The 21,674-nt window shown below is 37.6% G+C and overlaps 1 protein-coding gene across 1 annotated transcript in view; it reads left to right on the top strand.

Annotated features, from left to right (window-relative positions):
• CNTNAP5 (contactin associated protein family member 5) overlaps positions 1–21,674 on the top strand; it is an 880,239-nt gene that overhangs the window by 457,631 nt on the left and 400,934 nt on the right. Inside the window, exon 7 of the mRNA XM_027082570.1 lies at positions 3,695–3,835. Coding sequence (XP_026938371.1) covers positions 3,695–3,835 — 141 coding nt within the window. The remainder of the gene's footprint in view (positions 1–3,694; positions 3,836–21,674) is intronic.

Here is a 21,674-nt window from a genome sequence, read left to right as displayed (position 1 = left end):
ACATGAATATTTACAGCAACATTATTCATAGTTGTCAGAACTTGGAGGCAACGAAGATGTCCTTCAGTAGGTGAATGTATAAACAAACTGCGCTACATAGAGACAATGGAATATTATTCAGAGCTAAAAAGAAATGAGCTATCAAACCATAAAAAGACATGGAGGAACCTTCAATTCATGTTACTAAGTGAAAGAAGCCAAACTGAAATGGTTACATGCTGTATGATTCCAACAATATGACATTCTGGAAATGGCAAAATTATTGAAACAGTAAAAAGATCAATGATTGCCAGGGACTGGAGTAAGGGGCTGGGAGAGGGATGGATTGACAGAGAACAGGATTTTTAGAGGAGGCAAACTATTCTGTATGATACTGTACTGGTGGATGCATGTAATTTTCCATTTGTCCAAACCCACAGAATGTACAATACCAAAAGTAAACCTAATGTAGGCTCTGGAATTTGGGTGATGATGATGTGTGATTGTAGGCTCACCAGGTGGAAGAAATAAACCACTGGTGGAAGCTGTTGGTAACGGGGGGTCCTGTGCGTGTGTAGAGGCAGGGGGTATATGGGAATCTCTCTACCTTCCTCTCAATTCTGCTGTGAAACTAAAACTGCTCTAACATAATAAAGTTTTTTTTAAAAATAAACAAAAGTAACAAATAGTCAACTTTATTTTTACCTTATAAATTTGATTTATACAATTACAAAAGGGAAGTGAATCTTTTTAAATCTACACGACTCAAACTGAAAACATTGGAATACTGCAAGAAGTCAACAAGGAAGTTATCAGAGCAGTAGTTTTACAAAGTATTTGTGGAATTAACAAGTTCACTTTTTTTTCAGTTTTCCAGAATATTTCTCAAGAGTTATGAGTCATTTTTAAATAGAGTCAAAGATAAAACTCCCAGAGTTTTACTCAGAGACACATTTAGGCATGATCTAAACACTTGGCAAAAGAAGAAAACTAGAGCTCAAATTCATTTACTATTTAAAATATGAGCACATATACTTCAAGACAAATAGTGTGGTTCAATCAGAGAATCTATTAATTTCTGATCTATTAATATAATTCAACCCATCAATAGATTAAATGTAAAATACCTTGTATTCTGTCACATGAATTTTTGAAAGACCAGTCAATAGATAAAACCGAGCATTCATTTCTCATTTCAAACAAACAAACAAGAAATAAGCAACTAAATAATTTATGTGTAAATGGGATTAAAGGATATCTAATGTGATGTGGGTTCAGAATCAGTATTCTATGTACTGGGAAATATACAAAAGTACTGTTCCTTTTTGTTTGTTTTTGGCTTTTTTTCCAAAGTTCTATACCATAATTCTTATTTATTGTTGTTTAAAAAGTTTTGGCTCTATTTTAGAAAGTTTTGATCAGGACAATGACACAAAAAAATGTATACAATTTGGCTTGAAAAGAGTAAAGTGTTTTAAATATGTCATCTGATTATTTCTTTGAAAAGTTGTATGAAATTAACTAAAATGTACATTATTTAATATACGAGTATCTGGATAGAGAAAACAATAGAATGCGTATATAATTTACTTGATAAATGTTTAATTAATGAAAACAATTCGTTTACACTGGAATTTGAGACATAAGTGATATATAACATTATATTGGTTTCAGATGTATTACATAATGATTTGATATTTGTGTATATTGTAAAATGATCTCCACACTAAATCTATTTAACATCCATTACCACACATAATTACAACATTTTTTTTCTTGTGTTGAGAACTTTTAAGAGCTATTCCCTTAGTAACTGTCAAATATACAATACAGTATTATTAACTATAATCTCCACGCAGTACATTACATCTAGTGACTTATTCATTTTATAACTGAAAGCTTCTACTTTTTGACCTTCTTCACCCATTTCGCCCACTCCCCACTCCCCCACCTCTAGCAACCACAAATCTGTTCTCTTTTTCTATGAGTTGTTCACAATTTTGTTTTGTTTTTTAGATTCCATACAGTGGAAGTTTTTAAATGCTTGAAATTCACTGGAATTAAGTTAATGATGAATATGTGAACGAGAGAAATAAAATAATAACCTTAAGTGAAGGGCCTTACCAAAAATATTTTGAAAATAGAAAAAGACACTGGGTTCTTGTATAGGAAGATGAAATATTTCAAAAATGTTTATTCTTCTCCAAGTAAATGTGTTTATGGAAATAACAAATTCTCAAAATTCCAACAGATTATTTTAAATAAAATTATTTTGAAATTAAACTTTAAAATTAAAGTAGGCAAAAATATCAAATAATTATCTAGATTAAAACAATGGTAAATAGAAGTGGGCAGCAGGATTAATCACTCTTATCATATATTACAATGTGTAAAGAAACAATTTTTTTTTTTTTTTTTGCGGTACGCGGGCCTCTCACTGTTGGGTCTCTCCCGTTGCGGAGCACAGGCTCCGGACGCGCCGCAGGCTCAGCAGCCATGGCTCACGGGCCCAGCCGCTCCGCGGCATGTGGGATCTTCCCGGACCGGGGCATGAACCCGCGTCCCCTGCATCGGCAGGCGGACTCTCAACCACTGCACCACCAGGGAAGCCCGTAAAGAAACAATTTTTAAAAAATAGTGTGGAACTTATGGGGAAAAAAAGTAGACATCTGGAAGTAAGCTTTGCTTTATCTGTAGCTATTCATATGAGGTGAAGACATTCTGATTGGGAGAACAAATCGTCCTGAAATACACTAAGCATTCAAATAGTTTAAATACATGCTAAAGGTAACATTTCAAAGCATTGAAGAAAAACTGGGTTACTCATTAAATAATGTTGGGATAAACATGATTAGAGAAAGTATTCTGCTTCTCTTGTATAATAGGAGGAATATTCATACCAAATCAGATTTCTTTTTAAAAGAATATTTCCATTCCAAAAGTAATTTGTAGTAATTTTTACTGGAAAGAAAAGTGGTAGAGAAAACTAGTAACCATATCCTTCCCAGAGACAACTATCATTAATAGTTCAGTGTATTTCTTCAAGTCTAAATTGTAAGCACATGTTTTGTTGTTGACATCATACTTTATACCCAGTTATAACCCCTGAATTTTTCAATCAACATTCCACTCATTTTCCACTTTATAACAAATGTTTACTCAGCACCATTATTAACTAAGTAGGAGTCTATCATATCAATTCTCGATTTCTTCCTCCATTTATTTAAATGTATGGGATATTTTAATTGTTTCCTAATTTTCGTCTTTATAAAAGTAATTTGCGAACAACTGTGTTCATAAGGTGTTTTTGGTACAATGCAGAATAAACTAGGTCTGAAGAGCGGTATGTTTTGTTTGTCCTTTGGTTTTTCTTTGTACGCTCTCAGATATTTGTATAAGAGATAAATATAAAGATGTTGATTTTCTTTTCTTTTTTCCTCCTTCTGTAAATTATTGTTTTATTTAGTATTAGAGGGGTTCAGAAAGGAAGTAAAACAGTTTTGTAAAATAAGCTCTTAAAAAGCAAGCAATTATAGTTATTTTTACGTGGCCTAATCAGTATCCTTTTAAATGTGTAATCAAGTGGCATCTATAATTATTTGAGCCACTTGGCTCATGCTACAGTTGAATCTTCTGAAATTCACTTGCTTACTTTCCTTTTCCTGTTCGTTCAGAGATTATAACTAAGAGTTGACTTTTTTTCTTTCTCATAAAGCTTAGTTTTGGAGGAATTCCAGTACCAGGCAAACCTGGGACCTTTTTAAAGAAAAACTTCCACGGATGTATCGAAAACCTTTACTACAATGGAGTAAACATAATTGACCTGGCTAAAAGGCGGAAGCATCAGATCTACACCGTGGTAAGTCAGCATCCTTCTCAGCTTGATGGTTTCTAACACTTTGGGGTAAGTCTTGCTTTCCCCATCCTAACCTTGACCCCTTCTCATAATATGTTTACATTACACTCTTGGAAGTCTTATCAGACTCCCAGGTGAAACTGGAGGCAAAGCAGGGACTGAATTGGTGTGAATTGTTTTGGGGAGAAATAAATACATTAGAGGCACCTACAGAATTCTATCTTCCTGGCTGTGAGCTTGTGCCATCTGTGGGCAGGGTTTGCAGTCTACACTGGACTGACATGAATCTCTTTGTTATCCCTGGGAAATGCAACAATAGAACCACAGATTCTATTAAATTCTACACCTTCGGAATTATATAGTTGTCTACTTATTGTTGTTAAAATATAGGGCATTTTGAAGAAGAGAGGTTACATTTTTGGTGTTTTTGAGATTCCCTTTGTACCACTTATTATGCTGGCAAGTTAAAAAAAATTAATTAATTAGTGTTTGTCTTTCCCCAATAGACCATGAGTTTCATGAGGACAAGGAACTTTTCTTTTTCACTACTGCATTCACAGTACTGGTGCTTTGCACATAGTAGATGATCAATAATGGTGTGGACATTTCCAGCTATAATTGTGGATTTGTCTATTTCTCTTTCCAGTTCTATCAGTTTTTGCCTCATATATTTTACAGCTCTGTTGTTTGGTACAAACACAGGGTTGATAGGATTGCTATGTGTTGCTAGTGGATGGGCCCTTTTATCATTATATAATGTTCTTCTCAGTTTATGATAATTTTCTTTGCTCTAAAGTCTACTTAATCTGATATTAAGATAACCTTTCTTGCTTTCTTTTGTTATATATTTGATAGATAGATAGACAGAGATAAAAGTAAAAGAATGGAAGAAAAATATATAAATATATATGCCTATATCATATTTGAAGTGAGTTTATTGTAGACAGTAAATAGTACAGTCGTGGTTTTTAATCCACTCTGTCAACCTCTGTTTTTTAATTGGTGCATTTAAACCAGTTACATATAATGTTAAAGTTATTGATGTATTAGAGCTCAAATATATATTTTTGTTTGTTTCTTTTGTCTGTTCTCTCTGTTTTTTATATTGTTTCTCTACCTTCCTGTGTGTTTCTTGAACGATTTTCATAACTCTATTATGATCAATCTTGTGTTTGAATATATCTCTATGTATAGCTTTTGTTAATGGTTTCTTTAGGCATTATATTATATACATATAATTTATTACAGTTTACTGATATTTCATCAGTTTTAGTGAAGTGTAAAAACCTTACATCCCTTTAAGTTCCTTTACCTTTCCCTGTTTATTATATAACTATCTTAATTAACTTCATTATATAATGTTCTTAATTATTATTTTCTCCCTATATTTTTAGAATCATATCAGTATTTTTTTTTCGGCTGTTGAAGTTGTTGGTATGTTAGGGCTCAAATGTGTGACAGATTCAACCATCAAACATAATTTAGAAATCTCAAGAGAAAATGTAAAGCATATTGTATTTACTCATAGTTTTGCTTATTGTTGTTCTTTCTTCCTCCCTGATTTTCCTAGACTCCTTCTTTTGTAATCTCTTTTCTGTTTAAAAACTTCCATTCTTTTAGGGTGTGTATACTGATGACAGATTCCCTAACTTTTCCTTCATCTTATAATGTCTTGATATCTCTTTCATTCTTGAAGCCTTTGTTCCCTGGACATAAGATTCTGGGTTCATAGTTGTTTTCTTTCAGCCCTTGAAAAATGTTGAGCCCCTCAATGGTTTCTGGTGACAAATAAATACACTGTTATTTGATTTTTTCCTCTACAGATAAGATGTAATTTCTTTCTTACTGCTTTCAGTATTTTTTTTTTTTTTTTTTTTTTTTTAGTTTTCATAAGTTTGACTATGATGTGTCATGGTGTGGACTTCTTTGGGTTTCACTGAGTTTCTTGAATCTGAGGGATTACATCTTTCACCAAATTTGGGAAGTATTCTGCCATTTATTTGAGTATTTTTTCAGCCGTTTTCTTTCTCATCTCCTTCCTGAATTCCAGAGATATGAATGTTTGATCTTTCCTTATAAAATCACAGGTCCCTGTTCCTCTGTTCATTTTTTTCTCAGTCTATGTTGTCTGTTGGTCAAATTAGGTAGTTTTTATTGTTAAAGTTGATTAATTCATTTTCTTATTCCCTTCCTTTTGTTATTGTGCACATTCATTATTTTCTCATGCCTGATATTGTATTTTTCAGTTCTAACATGTTCATTTGATTCTTCTTTACATCTTCTATTTCCTTGTTAAATAAGACTTTCTATGTTTTAGTGAGACTTTCTATTTTCTTATTTGTCTCAAATGTGCAGTTGTTATTTGAAGGATTTTCATTATAATGACTGCTTAAAAATATTTGTCATATAATTCTAACATCTTTGTCATCTCAATGTTGGCATCTACTGAATGTCTTTTTTAATTCAATCTGAGATCTTCCTGTATAACAAGACATTTTTTACTGTAACCTGAACATTTTAGGTATTATGATGAATCCTATTTAATCCTATGTTTTAGCTGTCTTCCTCTGACACTGTTCCAGTAGGGGAAAGGTGGGTTTTGCCTCAATACTGCTAGGCAGGGGTAGAATCCAGATTTCCCACTAAACCTCCATTGACAAGGGAGGCTCCTTGTTACTCCTAGGTGTAGAGGGGTGAGCATTCTGGTTCCCTGCTAGCTCTTCATGGATACTCTCTGACTGGGAGGGGTAGGAAAACCTCATTACTCCTCTCTGTGTGACCTCCAGTGACATCACAGCATGTGTGTGTTGGGTGGGGGGGGACTCTGGTGGTTAAAGTTCTGACTCTTTCAAGCCATCTCTGGCACCATGCCTGCAAGGAGTGGGTGGGCTCCCTCATTACTGCCTGGTGTGGGGGGAGGTGAACATCAAGACTCCACTAGGCATGTGGTCACCATTGATACTAAGGGGAGAGGCTTGCTATTATGTGACAAGGAATAAAGTCCAGGCTCCATACTTGGTCTCTGTTGATGCCTTCCTGGCTGGAGGTTTTGGGCACCTTGTTACAGTATGGCTGGATGGTAGTGTGGCCATAATTTTTTTTTTTAAGATTTTTGTTGGCTGGTATAGAGCAATTATTGTCTAAATGTATTCTGCCTTATTCTGTTGTTTCTTTCCTGGACCTTGGATTTGAAAGACGAGCCTTCTAAATGGGGGCTAATATTTTGTCTGCCCCAGTTGGTCTCTCTGTGTTGCTGGCTTCTTCAGCAGCAAGTCTAGGATATAGAAGCAAAAGAAAAATCTAGGGAAACCTCCAACGTTGCTCCTTGGGTCTCAAGATCCTAGTATATGCTTGCTTTCTTCTTTCCACCATTTAGAGTCTTCCTAAATTTTCCTTATATATAATGTTCAGGGTTTTTTAGTTGTACTTGGGGGGGGAAATAGAGGAAATCACATTACTCCATCTTCCCAGAAGCAGAAGTCCATTAACCTCACATTATTTTAAAACCTTTCATAAGAGTAGGCCATCCTATCATTGACAGGCAAATACTGATTTTCCTTGCAATCTTGTCATTGGACTACCTGGCAAACTGGAATTTAAATGACCTTGAGGTCTACTTTTCCCTTGATAAGTTTAACTAGTAATAAATATTTTATGTTTGGGGGTTCCATATGTTAACACATTTTTTTTAAGTAGTTATTGATTTCCAGGGTGTGAAACAGGCTTGCTTGAGAACAATCACACTTCGGTTGACAGTTGTAATGTTTTAAAGGGTTGTCCCTGGCTCAGGCTCAAGATTCTTGACGATGTTACCCACATGTACTAAGGCTGTTCATTATCTAATTAAACTAAGCACTATCTTGCTAATGATATTTTGCTTGAGTCTAGATAAGGAGACTTGAACCATGGAAAGCATATTCATACCCATCACTCTCCCATATTATTCCCCCAAAATATTTCATAACATACCTGTTTCATCGAACTTAATCTGCTAAAACAGTGGGATCAAACACTACTAGGAGTTTGGCTTAGACTGATGTCATGAATATCAACATACCTGAAAGGCAGGACAGCACTGACTTCATTGTGACAAGAGTTGATGAAACAAATTTAAACCACAAGGAACTGAAGAAAACATTGCTCACTTTCATTGTTCAAAAACTGGGCCTCAAAAGTGTGAGAGCCTGAGCCTTAGATATAAATAACTGCAATTCCTATTGTTACCGAGTCCAAGCTTGTACTGCTCACCACATGATTGGCCAAAAAATCTAGAGACAAGGTGTTGGGGAAAGGAAGTGTGACTTTATTTGGAAAGCCAGCAGAAAGAGAAGATGGTGGCCTCGTGCCCCAAAGAACCATCTTCTCCAAGTTAGAATTCAGGCTTCTCTTATACTAAAATGGGAGGGAGTGTGGCTGGTTGGTGCAAACTTCTTGGTGTCAGAATCCTTTGTTTTTGCAGCCATCAACTTAGTTCAAGTCATGATATTCCTGTAACCTTCCAACAAGACAAATGTTATTCTATGTTCTGCAACTTTTTATCTATATTAATGGAAAAGTGTTATAACTTTAAAGCTCAGAGTCTTGAGAATGGGCTATCCTGTATGTTTCAGGCTATGGGCAACATTCTTAACTTGTAGCAAAAGCAATAGAATACAAAGGTTAAAGTAAAAAAAAAAAAAAAAAAACAAAACAGATCCGATATGGAGTCAGATTTGTTCTTCTCTATTATACTGTGGCAACATTCATAAAAAAACTCCAAACATACATTACGTGTTAGAAAATATATTAAATGATAAGACATATTAAATAATAAGTCGCTGAATATACAGAGCAAAAAGGGGGGAAATCAGGGAGAACAAGGAGAAAAACATGAATTTCTGAATATTGGTGGCCTTCATCATCTCCTTTTTGGAGAGAATCACTAACCACAATTGTAATAAATGTGTCATTGATTTTTAAGCTACTGGAGCACTTACCAAGCTGCCTAAAACTTTGCTACCATACTTTATTCCTCAGAGTTTAATTGGCAGTGTTGTTAATATGAAGCACAAAGAATCTATTTATCACTAATGTACTTGGGAAAAAAAATCTCAGGAAAACTGTTTTACTTTGCATGTAAAGAACCTTTAGTTTTAAGCTTCTCAATTCAAACGGGGGGATAAAACCATTATTTTTCTTCCAAATTGCTTCTATTTCCTTGTTTAGGTGAAAATTCCTATTACTAGAAACACACACACACACACACACACACACACACACACACACACACGCATTTATATACCTAATCTTTTTCCTTTAGGAATTCCATGTGGGAAGGAATGGTTTACACTGTTAATTACAAGTACAAACTCTTTTATTCCCCTACTCAGGCTTAAAGTTTCCCCAAAGATATGGTACCAGCTACAAAGTCAGCTTAGTTCCAAGTCACTAAGCCACAGCTGTGCTAAGTAAGGACTTTTGAGAGGGATGGTGTTTTTGTCCTTTTCCAGTGTTCACAGACTCTCTCATATTTATGGAGTGTGGGGAAGTTCAGAGTTGAGCAGGAGGTTCAAGGAATCCACAAATCAGGCAGCAAGGGTAAGGTGATACCCATCAATTACAAAAGGTGATTCAAGACTTAGAAGCACCAGCCTTGGCCTCATCCAGCACAAATCTCTCCAGCAGGCTGCATTTTTGCAGCATCCTCATTGCAATTTGTCATTCCTTTCTTGTGGGACCTGCCCACCCCCTGGAGATTTAACATCTGTTCCATGGGGATAATTCAATTTAGTCTTCATAGCTCGATTTGACTACAAGACAACCTTACACATCCCGAGACGCAGTAAAACTAACAGCTTAAAGTAGACATAAAAAGTACCTCACTATTCTACCTCAAATCTCCCAGCCTATGCTAATACAGCACCATATAACAAACAATCAGAAAATAAATGGCCCATTGAAATGTGTGTACAGTACCTGTAATGTGGATTATTATATACATAATATAAGAAATATATGCCTTGCTAGTTTCCTGAAAATGATTAATTTCATAGCTTCCACTTCATAAGAAATGATGCTTTCTTGGAGCTCTCCTTTTGGAGTGTTGCATCCCCTCTCCCAGAGACAAGAAGAGTAACGTGATTGTCTGGGAGATGGCTTAATTGTAGATGTTAAAATGATTATTTCTCATTTAAAAGAAAGGCATAGGAGAAATGCTCATATACCTTGACTTTGCCTTCAGTGGGAGGGGAGATAAAGGCAAATGGCCATTAGCAGGACTGTGGTTATAGAATTGGCTTTGGAGCTAATTGACCATGTAAATCTGCTCCTGTGCCTTTGTCTCCAAATAACTGGATGGGTGATGGCTAAAGCATGTATGATGCTACCCCCAACTTCATGGCTGAAATTAATAAACCCTCACCAAATGCATTTCCACTCCGCCTAGAGGGAAGCCTCGCAGTCTTCTCAATCCACTGTTCCTGGCAGCACCAACAGTTACATAATTGTTGATAAATCACTTAGATTCCTAATCTCACTCAACAGCCCACTCAGCTATGGGGCCTTGGGCAACTTACCAAACCTCAGTATCTTCATACATGTAAAATGGGACAATTATAGTCCCTACCTCAACCTGTTATTGTGATGATTAAGTATGTGTTTAACACAAGGTAAGGTCCACAGTAAGCACCCAATACGTTGAAGGTACTATTAAGGAACATTTCTACCAATCCATTCAACTGCAGTTGGCATGCAAACCAATATTTGTTTGTCATCTTAGGTATATAATCAATGACTCACATAGAGTTTTTGCATTTTATGATCCCAACAAATAATAAAAGTAGATTGGAGACAGCTCAAGTTTTGCCTCCTGAATCTGAAGTTTAGTTTATTCCCACACTGTAGAAATCATGAAGCACTTTTTGGGTAAATATATTGCAAACTTATCGATCTCATTCATCTGAAGAAATTTAATGACTAGCTTTAGTCCAGATTTGGTCAAATGATGGACTCCTTTAACCTAAGGCATCTAAGAAAGATGTTGCCCAGTGGACCTGGGTGTAACAGGCGTACTGAGTGGGCTTTTGTGAATGTTATGGTCTTCTGTTTGCATCTCTGCTGCCATGCAACTCGTTGAGTGTGGTTGTTTATTTTTTAAAGCTCTGAAGAAGCCAAGAGATAAGGATAAGTGCATACATGAGAGCACATACACATTCACATCTGCGTATGTGCATGTGCCCATGAACATACACATATATAGTGACAGCAACCTTTATCTTACCTGCCTGTGACCCAGAAGCTCATGAAAATCTCTCAGAGAAAAACTCCCAGTGTCTAGTGAAAACTAATCTCTTCAGCTTATCCCTGGGATCACGTTTCATCTCTGTGAGTATGCTCCATGATAAATAATGCGTTCCTTTGATGGAAGGAATTATTTGAAAAAGCAGCTAACCTATCAAGTCTTCTCTCTCCACATTCCTGCCATTTGAGCAGTCTGACATTCACATCACCTGCTTCTAGGTCGTAAGCTCCTCATACCCTGGAAAAAATTATTTTTAAATTGTTAGCTTCCAGAGAAGTGGCTTTCTTTCTGTCTTTGGGCAAAGTGAAACTAAATAGTTTCAAGGTCATGTGAGGAATAATGTGACAAAGTTAAAAAAAATAACAATGAAATCGTCATCCTCTCTGAAAATGATTCTACCTTAAATCAGTGTTATGACTTTCTTTTCTAAGGTGACTGTTTCTTAGCTCGATCATTATTTGACGTTATTAAAGAAAACATCTTTAGAATGTTAAAAATATGCATTTCTATGTGTTATGGATGCCATTTGGAATATACAGAAGACCTAACCAGCCAGAGAGAAAAACACTGTTCTCATCTACACGTATTTCATTTTCAGGTTTTAATTGTATATTTGATATAACATAGACCATATTTTATTGACAATTTTATATCTTGCTTTCCATGGTTAATGTTTTTCTTAAAGTATTTTCTGTGTCACTAAACCTTTTAAATCTCTTTACAAATGTAATTTCTACATTAAGTCCATTCACCACAGTTCATTCAAGATTCTACTGCATTAAAGTTTGAGTTGTTTGAATTTTTATTGCCTAAAATAATATTGCGGTTACAAACATAACACTGAAATAATTTTCTGAAATTTAGAATGGATCACCTGAAATGAAGATTGTTGGGTCAGTTATTACGCATTTTTGGCTCAATTCATACTGTTGAAGTCTGTACCATTTTCCATACCCACCCACAGTGTAGGAGGGAACCACTCATCCTACCAGTTTTACCTCCTGCTTCCCTGCCATTTGAATATGCAAATGCCTTTTGAAAAATGGGGCTAAATGAAAGTCGAAATCAACTCAGGTGCTGTCCTTCTCTGCAAAACTTCCAACTAATGAGCTGAGCATGTTCCTTTTATGCTTTTTTCCCCCGTAACAATGACCATGACTGTCCCTTCATTTGAAGACATATTCTTTCAAGAACTCTTTTAGAGACAATGCCACAAATCACCATGGTAATGCCAGAAGGGCAGTAAATGGAGGGATGACAGATGGACCCCAGTCATATTAGTTCCTCTGTCCTGAAATATCTGTGAGAGGTAGGCAGGGGCAGACGTTATTATCCACACTTTCTGCTAAAAGATACTTTATGCTCAGGACTGGGGAAAGTCAATCATATGTAGTCAGTGGCCATGTCATTCACAGCCTTCTTCCCTTTCTGTTGGAAAGCACTACACCATCAGCTTTTATTCATTTTTATTATACTGCTGTTTTTTCCTAGGGTCCTGAATGACTTTCATATCAAACTGAAAAAAAAAAAAAAAAAAAAAGGGGGAAATTTGGGCAGATGTGTGAATAACACCATTTACCTGGGAATTGGAGATGATCTATCAGGTCTTCCAGAAACGGCCCCTTGTGGTTTGCTAATTGCCAAATACACCTCTCTTGGGTATCTCTTGCAATGTAGGAACTTTGGGCCAAATCCTTGCCTTTGGCAAGAGGAAGAAAGATGGCAGTGGAGGTCAGAGTGTCTGGGAGGAGCCTATCTCCTTATACCAAGATGGCTATGATCTTGGCAGGAGCTGCTACTCGTCACATGGCTCTCAGCATGTCCGGTCTCTGGCACTGGCTGTCAAGCTCTTCCTCCTGAGCTTAAGGAGATGGCTGAGAGTTCCGTGTAGGGATTAAGTACCTCCCCAGAAACTCTGCAGTCAGTGGCTCTTGTATTCCTGCAAGACAGATGGCAAAGTTCCTGCTTGGGTTTTGAATCCTTTATAATCATCTCCTCACACCTATAGGTTGATTTTCCAGTTTCTGACCATTGCTTCTTTTCTAGCCAGGCCCAGAATATTTACTCTTTCTGGAATTCACTCTGTGCATCTCCTCCTCTATGCTTTGCCTTTTCATTCTGTGTTTCTCCCATACTCGCTGAGCTGCTTTTCTCCATCACTCCCTGTTGGTTCAGCCACAAACTCACCATCTTTCTCCAAGCTCACAAGTAGGGCCAACATCTTAAACCAGGATGATACTCAACATGTTTCACTGACTCTCAGAAGTGGAGCAGGGTCCTGGAACCCCCAGGCTGTGTGGACCATAGACCTTGAGTTGCTGCGGGGAGGCCCAGGGGAACTGGAAGCCAAGCAGGCCATCCAACATTCCAGGGAGAGACTTAAGGGTTCTGCAGTTCTAAATAGCCAAAATTAGGAAGTTTCAAAGTTATAAAATTGGAACCACCAGTAGGGTGTACTAGTGTGAACCTGCTGTGTTCCTGTCTTGCCTGTGTTAACTTCACTAGATTGTCTGTGGCTTCCTGGAGCACAGGGCTAGGAAGAAGCATGGGACCAGGTCCAGACTGGGTAGAAGAAGATGTTATGATTCCTAAGCAGAATTCGTCACGGGATTGGGAAAGGAGTAGTATGGAATCTGCTCTGTGTACTGGCCCAGTCCAGGCACATTCATGATCCCACCTTCTCCCCAGGACATCTTTCAAACTCTCAGGTCCCTTATGCTTTCCTTGCCGTGAACCTCACACTTATACAACTTAGCACTTGATTCATCACCATCCTCAAAATACAGTTATTGAGGATCTGCTATATTCAGAGAAAGTGAGCCTGCCTTCAATGGGTGGGAAACTTTTTTTAAAATTAATTTTATTGGAGTATAGTTGCTTTACAATGTTGTGTTAGTTTCTACTGTATAGCAAAGTGAATCAGCTATCCGTATACATATATGCCCTCTTTTTTGGATTTCCTTCCCATTTAGGTCACCACAGAGCATTGAGTAGAGTTCCCTGTGCTATACAGTAGGTTCTCATTAGTTATCTATTTTATACATAGTAGTGTATATATGTCAATCCCCATCTCTCAGTTCATCCCACCCTCCCTTCCCCCTTTGGTATCCATAAGTTTGTTCTCTACATCTGTGTCTCTATTTCTACTTTGCAAATAAGTCATCTGTACCATTTTTCTAGAATCCACATAATGGATGGGAAACCTTTAACCCCTGTCTGTCCCCAGCATGCACACAGTGGGTACCAGGTCACCATTTCAGAACTCAGAATCCAAACCTGATGCACTTACCTAGGACAGGTCCTCATACCTGCTTTTTGCTCTCCTGGCTGTCATTTTGATTGTTACTCTTCCTCTGCTCATTTCCCTTTTTGGTTTGACACTTTTTGTTTGTTTTACCACCTTGAGGCCTCTCAGTAATCCTGCTTCTCCATTTGTTTTTACAGTCATCTCTTTGCTTTTATTGTATTTTTTAAAAATCTGTTATTGATTTACAATGTTGTGTTAATTTCTGTTGTACAGCAAAGTGATTCAGTCACACATATATATACATTCTTTTTAATATTCTTTTCCATTATGGTTTATCACAGCATATTGAATATAGTTCCCTGTGCTATACAGTAGGACCTTGTTTACCCGTTCTCTATATAATAGCTTGCATCTGCTAATCCCAGACTTCCACTCCATCCCTCCCCCTATGGTCTTCTGCTTTCTGACTTTGACTAGACACCCTGTCCTCCACATTCAAGGCCCACAGTGCTTCTGACTGCCATACCCTCAGCCACTGCACACTATTGGACAGACTCAAACCTAGTTTACAAGAGTTAAGAAGAAAAAATGATAGAGCTAGCAGTCAGGAAAAACTTCATGAAGGTGATGAAAGGGTAGGAACTTGCTGTGAGCTTTGAAGAAAAAGACACCTCTTAGAAAATTCCAAGTTCTTAGGAAGGCAGGACCAGCCAGATCGTGATATATGCACCAGCTCCAGGTGGGGGCATGCTATTACTCGGAAACTGTATTTTATTCTAGCCTAGCTCTTTGCAAAAGTTTTTCCTATCACTCTAAGTATTGTGTAGGTTTCACAAAATAAGCATATTTTTTCTGTGTCACTTATAGTGTTGAACACTTTATGGTCAGGAAATGTACATAGAGGAAGGCACTCTGTATTGAAGAGAATATGATCTCTGAAGACAGTGAGAATAAATCCCTGCGTTAACACATAATATCTATAGAATCTGAACAAAGTTACTTAATCTCTCCGTGCTGCAGTGTCTTCAACTACAATGTAGAAATCATCATACCTACATCACATACGTACCTTGACTCCTGGGATAATGTAGGCATTGAATCACTAAGAGCTACTAATATCATCATAATGATTTTTATTGTCCTACTTTACTCACCATTTCTCATTGTATATTCCCCGTGAAGACCATAGTCCTATGATTATGTCTATCCTGTTACATAAATGGCCTTCTACGAGTACAACCCTAAAGATTTTAGATCAGTGATTATTCATACTTCAGGGGGCTCACACCCTTTAAGCAGATAAAGAAAGCTATAAACACATCTTATTTTGCATAACATTTTGGAGGCATATAGACACTCCTGAAGTCTGTCCACGGGCAGCACGTCAAGAGCTTAGCTCCAGATAAGGAGAATCATAGATAAAATTAAACTTTTTCTCTGTCTTTATATGTTCCCAGTGGTCTTACATAAATGTCCCTTGTTGAATCACCAGGGCCCTGAATAAGTAGGGGACTGACACTGTATCTGTTCCTTGTGGGACAGTGGGGCTAGCTTCTTAGAAATGCTTCACCGTTGGTCACAGGATTTAGAAGACACCTCTATCTGTCAAGGTCCGTGTTGTCTGAAAGGAAAAATTTAGTAGCTAGTAGAAAGTGGTTAACTACTAAACTGGATAAAAGATGACAGTAAGGGGTCCAGAAATAACGAGTGTGAAAAATCACGTACTTCATCTAGGCTGAGAGGGTGGACAGAGAAGGAAGTGGGAGCCAGGAGAGCTCCCCCTGACCACCTCACAGGCTGAGATCCTGACCTTTCGTTACCAGGGTAGCCTGCAGCCTGCAGATGGCCAAGAAGTTTGTCAGAGAGAGCCACCTGTGGAAGCTGCCACCAGTGGGGGACGTGTGGGCTGGAGCTCACCTGTGCAGCACTGACTCACCATCCAGTAGGACAGGAACCCAGACAAGGGCCTGCTAAACGCCATGGCCCTGTAATGGCTCTCTAGCGCCGTCTACCAACCAAGCCTAGACATAAGAGAAATGCTTACAGGGTACAACTCCAGGGACACAAACATGGCGGCTTTGCAGCTGAAACTTTGATGTGGATAACTGTCACCATCTCTCATCTCTTTCCCTCCTTTTAAGATCTAGGTTAAAAATGAGAGGCCCTACAACATATTTGAACTGCCATAGGCAGTGTGTGCTTGTGTACTTGGTTCAATGTGTATGTGTGTGTGTATACACATGTATGCCTCTGCACCTACACACACACACACACACACACACACACACACATTTTCTTTTCTTTAGATACAAAAAGATAAACACTAAGTGCTTTTGAAATATTTTTGTCTTGTTTCTTTACAGTTTTGAGAAAGAGATAGGATCTTTACTTTGGGGGTAAAAACAAAGTACCCTTTAAACACACACAAACACACACACACACACACACACACACACACAAAAGCGTGCAACTAGGGACTTCCCTGATGGTCCAGTGGCCAAGACTCCACGCTCGCAATGCAAGGGGCCTGGGCTCGATCCCTGACCAGGGAACTAGATCCCATGTGCTGCAATTAAAGATCCTGCATGTCACAATGAAGATCTCGCATACCGCGACTAAGACCCAGGGCAGCCAAATAATAAATAAATAAATATTTTTTAAAAAGTGTGCAACTAGCCCAAATTTTGACAGAATGATAATTCTTGGTCCTCTCCAAAGAGACAATTTGTTGTGCTCATGACTGTTGCCCACAAAAAATAAAATAAAAGGGAAAAATAAGAAAAAAGAGACAAAAAAGAGAAAAGAAAAGAAAATGAGAGGCCCTAGATGTCAGGAAGAAGGAGTTGGGAAGACAAATAGGAGAGGCACACACGTTCACGGTTTCTGACTCCACAGCCTAGGCTTAGACCATAATAGCCTGTCTCACAAGTATATGAAGTACTGCAAAACCTCAAATACAGGTCCAGGCTCTTGTGAGCATTTATTTAACTTTGTCATTACATGTTTGCTAATAGAGAATACTGAAACCACAACTATTCTCTTTTATGGGTCCACACAATTTAAAAAGCATCTCTCATATTCAAAAAGTTTAGAACATTCTGTAGGTAGAATTGCACCTGAAATACCCAAAAAATTTACCCCTCAGATGAGAATTTGCGATGCTCCGATTCTCACAAAAATGTCTCATATTTCACCTAAAGGTTTTCTTATGTTGTTTACTCTTCTCCTTTGAAATTGTTTTATTTCCCCACGTTTCTGTCTACATTTTCTCTAACATCTTAGTTCAGCGCATCACTCCACTCCTAAGTCAGCCCATGGGGTTATCCATTATCCCCCATGCTGACCAGTTGTTATTCAGTTTTCTCCCTGATGCTGTAACAAGATCCAAAATTTGCCTTGCTTTTACCCAAGGAAGCAAGTCTTCTGAAGAACATTCAGATTTGTCCTCATGGCATCAATACAATGCAGTAGCTAAACATCTTTCAAAAATAATGATAATTTAAAAATGCAAAATAAAAGATTGACTAAGGCTTTATGAAAGCAACTCTGAGATCAAGAACAAGGCTAAAGGGACGCATGTAACATACAGAAGCCGCATGTGATGTGTCTGATAGAAATCTCGTGCCTGATAAGATTTGAGGGTGAAGATATGCCCTCAAAGCCACCATTTACTTCAGTTATACATGCCACATGGTAGAGGCTTATAAGCACACTACGTTTGTGTAATACAATGCAAGAACCACAGCTGAGGCTCTGAGGATGGATCATTCAATGCCAGCTTCCCAACGTGAATGCAAGATCAGGCAGCCCCAGAAGACGCCCTTAGTGTTCTAGGTAGGCTTTGTGTGAATGTGCTTCACTCCACGTGCATAGGCAAATATAATACTGCATCCTGGAACAACAGCAAAAACCTATCCTGCATTCTTCCAGGAAACTAGAAAGCATGTGGATTTTATCAGATTTTGAATTCAGTGTGATGACTGGCAAAAACCATTAAGACAGTTGAAGCATTTTTTGTGTATGTTTGTCTGTACCCATAAAATTAAGTATTTACAACCTGGGTTTGTCAATTTATGGCATGTGTATTAAATTTCAGTGCTTTGTGACCCAGATATCCCTGCAGCCCTCATAGAATGTACAGGAAGTAGTGGGTCCCCAAGTTTCCTAAGAGTTGTGAGATAATTAGGTCTGACACTGCTCTGGGAAAGCACAGCTCTCTTACCAGTGTAACTAAATAACCAACATGTGAACCAGTAAGTATCTTGACAATAATGTTTAATTTTCATTTTTGGTTAAAAAATAATGTTGCAGATGCAAACTATTATATATAGAACGGATAAACAGCAAGGTCCTACTGTATAGCACAGGGAACTATATTCAATATCCTGTAATAAATGATAATGGAAAAGAGTATGAAAAAGAATTTTTAAAATGTTTACAGATTATAGGGAATTTGTAAAACACAGAAAAGTAGAAAGAAAAAAAATCACCTGACTTCTCATCAACAAAGGCAACCATCAATACTATGCCAACCAAGATTTTCCAGTCTTTTCTTTTAAGGAATATTCTTTTGTGTAACTTCTTTTCTTCCTTGTTATCCATATACTCTATAATAAAAACAATAACTTGTTGAGAATTTATTATGTGCCAGATTTTTCATAGTTATCTATTTTAATTCTTGAAATAACCCTATGAAGTGGATTTTTTGTGGTTTCATTTTACAAATGTGAAAAATATTAAAGCAACTTGCCCAAGATATATAATCAGTAAGTGATAGAACCTGGTCTCTATCCCTGGTCTTTATGATATCCAATCCATGCTCAACTGCTGTGATATGTTTTTTTGCACATTTTATATCCCTCTTTCATTACTGAGTTTCTAAATTTTAACTAAAATAAACTTACATTTTGAAAATGGTGATCAACACATGTTGAATGAGTGCATGGATTTTTTTATAAGAAGAAAAAGGAGTGATTTGAATTCCTATTGAGGAATTTAGCACACGACAGATGGTAGGTGCTTAATATCTGTTGGACGTTATGTTTTGATGATTATAACCAAGGTAAACTTTCAGGGTCTGATTATCAGTGAGGAAGAATGTTTCTCTTTTCAACACTGGAGCTTCTTCTGAAGAGAGGCTGATCCTCTCCATACCTAATGACCTTCACAGATAATTAAAAGATCCTAGTACCATCTCACTGTTAGCTGCCTAGAGATAGAAAATTAGAAGATGATCTTTGGGATGCCTCCCTCTGCTGATGGTTTCTATTTCCCTGGATCTGGCGGAAGTGGCATGGCCTGATTAGAAAGAGCACCATGTGAGTCAGAAGATGTAGCTTCCCCATCCAATTGGGTCACTAGGTAGCTGGGTAAATTTCACAATTAACTTATTCTCCCTGGTGCTGTCTACAACTGAGACACATCCTCTAGATAATCTCTAACATACCTTTCAACTCAAAGGCTTCATTAGAGCGAATTATTTAAAATCTCTCTATCACTGTCTTAGTTTGCAATGGCTGCCATGACAAAATACCGCAGACTGGGTGGCATGGACTAAACAATAGAAATTCCTAAACAACAATTCTTAAACTGCTTAAACAACAGTTCAAGAGGCTAGAAATCCAAGATATCAAGGTGTTTTCAGGCTTGGTTTCTCCCGAGGCCTTTCTCCTTGGCTTGCAGGTGGCCATCTTTTGGCTATGTCCTTACATGGTCTTTCCCCTATGGGTACACATAGCTGATGTCTCTCTTGTGTGTCTAAATTTTTTCCTCTTATACAGGCACCAGTCAGATTGGCTTGGGGCCTACCTTAATGGCCTGATTTTAATTTAATCGTTTCTTTAATAATCCTATCCCCAAACACAGTGCCATTCTGAGGTACAGGGGTTAGGACTTCAATATAGGAATTCTGGGGAAATGCAATTCAGCCCAAACCAATCACTTAAAATTTTATTATCTGGAGGCCACTTAAAGTGCTTCTCTGCTATTATGAAAACACCTCCATACCCTGCCATACAAAACAAAAACACAGGGCCTGCAGCCTCATGAAGTAGTTAGGGACCCTGACCCCTCTTACTCTGTGGCTTTCATCTTGAGGGTCCCAATAGGCTTCTGGAACTGAGGTATCATGGCTGCATACAAAGCTGCAGAAACGAGGAAGACAGGGAGATAAAAGGAACATCCCTGCCAGCTGGATCAGCTCCCACTCAATGCTCCCGCCATGACTGGCCTAATGGGCCAGACTTAGACACCTGGCCACACATACCTGCAGAAGCGAAGAAATGTAGTCACCTGGTTGAGCACATTATTGCCTCAAATAAATTATAGAGTTCTACTACACAGAAAGGCAGAGAATGGGGAGATTTTGAGTATATAACTAGAAATCTCTACCAAAATTTCTTTGAACAATATATGGGTGTCCTCATGTAAGATGTGGTACAATTTCTATTTTAGTGTCCAGGTTGGAAAGCACAATTCAACCATCACCATTATAATGATGCTCTAGAGTTGCATTGTCCAATACGGTACCTGTGTGTGTCTAGGGGTACTTGAAATGTGGCTAGACCAGATTGAGATGTACTGTAACGACAATGATTTTAATATCAGGTTTAAATAATATTTGTATGTATTGACTTAAATAACCCAATATTCAAATTTAAATTAAGTTCATCTCTTTCATTTCACTTTTTAAATAAAGTACCAGAAAATTTTTAATTGCATATGTGGTTCCCATGATATTTCTGTTGGACAGTGTTGATCTAGTATATCTTCAGCCCAAATAGAAGTATTCTAATGGCAGCCTTTTTTGAAAAAAACTACTTTTATTTGGAAAAAAATTTTAATGTTTATCTAGAGATTAACAGCAGTAATCAGAATTAGAAATGTTTTTTTTCCCATTTTATAAGTCATTATTAATGAAATTGAGAAGCTGACTTTTGTAATATACTCATTATTGAGCAGGAAATTTGCTTAGTTTTACAGGCCAGGTGGTGGTACTTGCCCTTCATGCACACTTGCTACTTTTCCAATCTGTACCCAAGAATCAAGAAGCCCATATTATGTTTTCAGAGCTAAGAACATTTGTTCCTCCCTGAAGTAAATTTAATATAAAAAAGCACCATACACATTCATGTAGAGTGGAAAGATGTTTTGTGTGAGGGCTAAGTAAAGTTATTTGGAGAAGTAAGTTTACTCAAAAGGAAAATGTACACACACACACACACACACACACACACACACACACACACACACACACACACACACACACACCACCACCACCACCACCACCACCACCACCACCACCACCACCACCA

Source organism: Aethalodelphis obliquidens, unplaced genomic scaffold, assembly GCF_003676395.1.
Source record: "Aethalodelphis obliquidens isolate GAN/ISIS:26980383/991018 unplaced genomic scaffold, ASM367639v1 scaffold47, whole genome shotgun sequence".
In the NCBI taxonomy this organism is placed as follows: Eukaryota; Metazoa; Chordata; class Mammalia; order Artiodactyla; family Delphinidae; genus Aethalodelphis; species Aethalodelphis obliquidens.
Note: the sequence above shows the minus strand (reverse complement) of the source record. Positions and strands in the feature narration are given on the sequence as shown.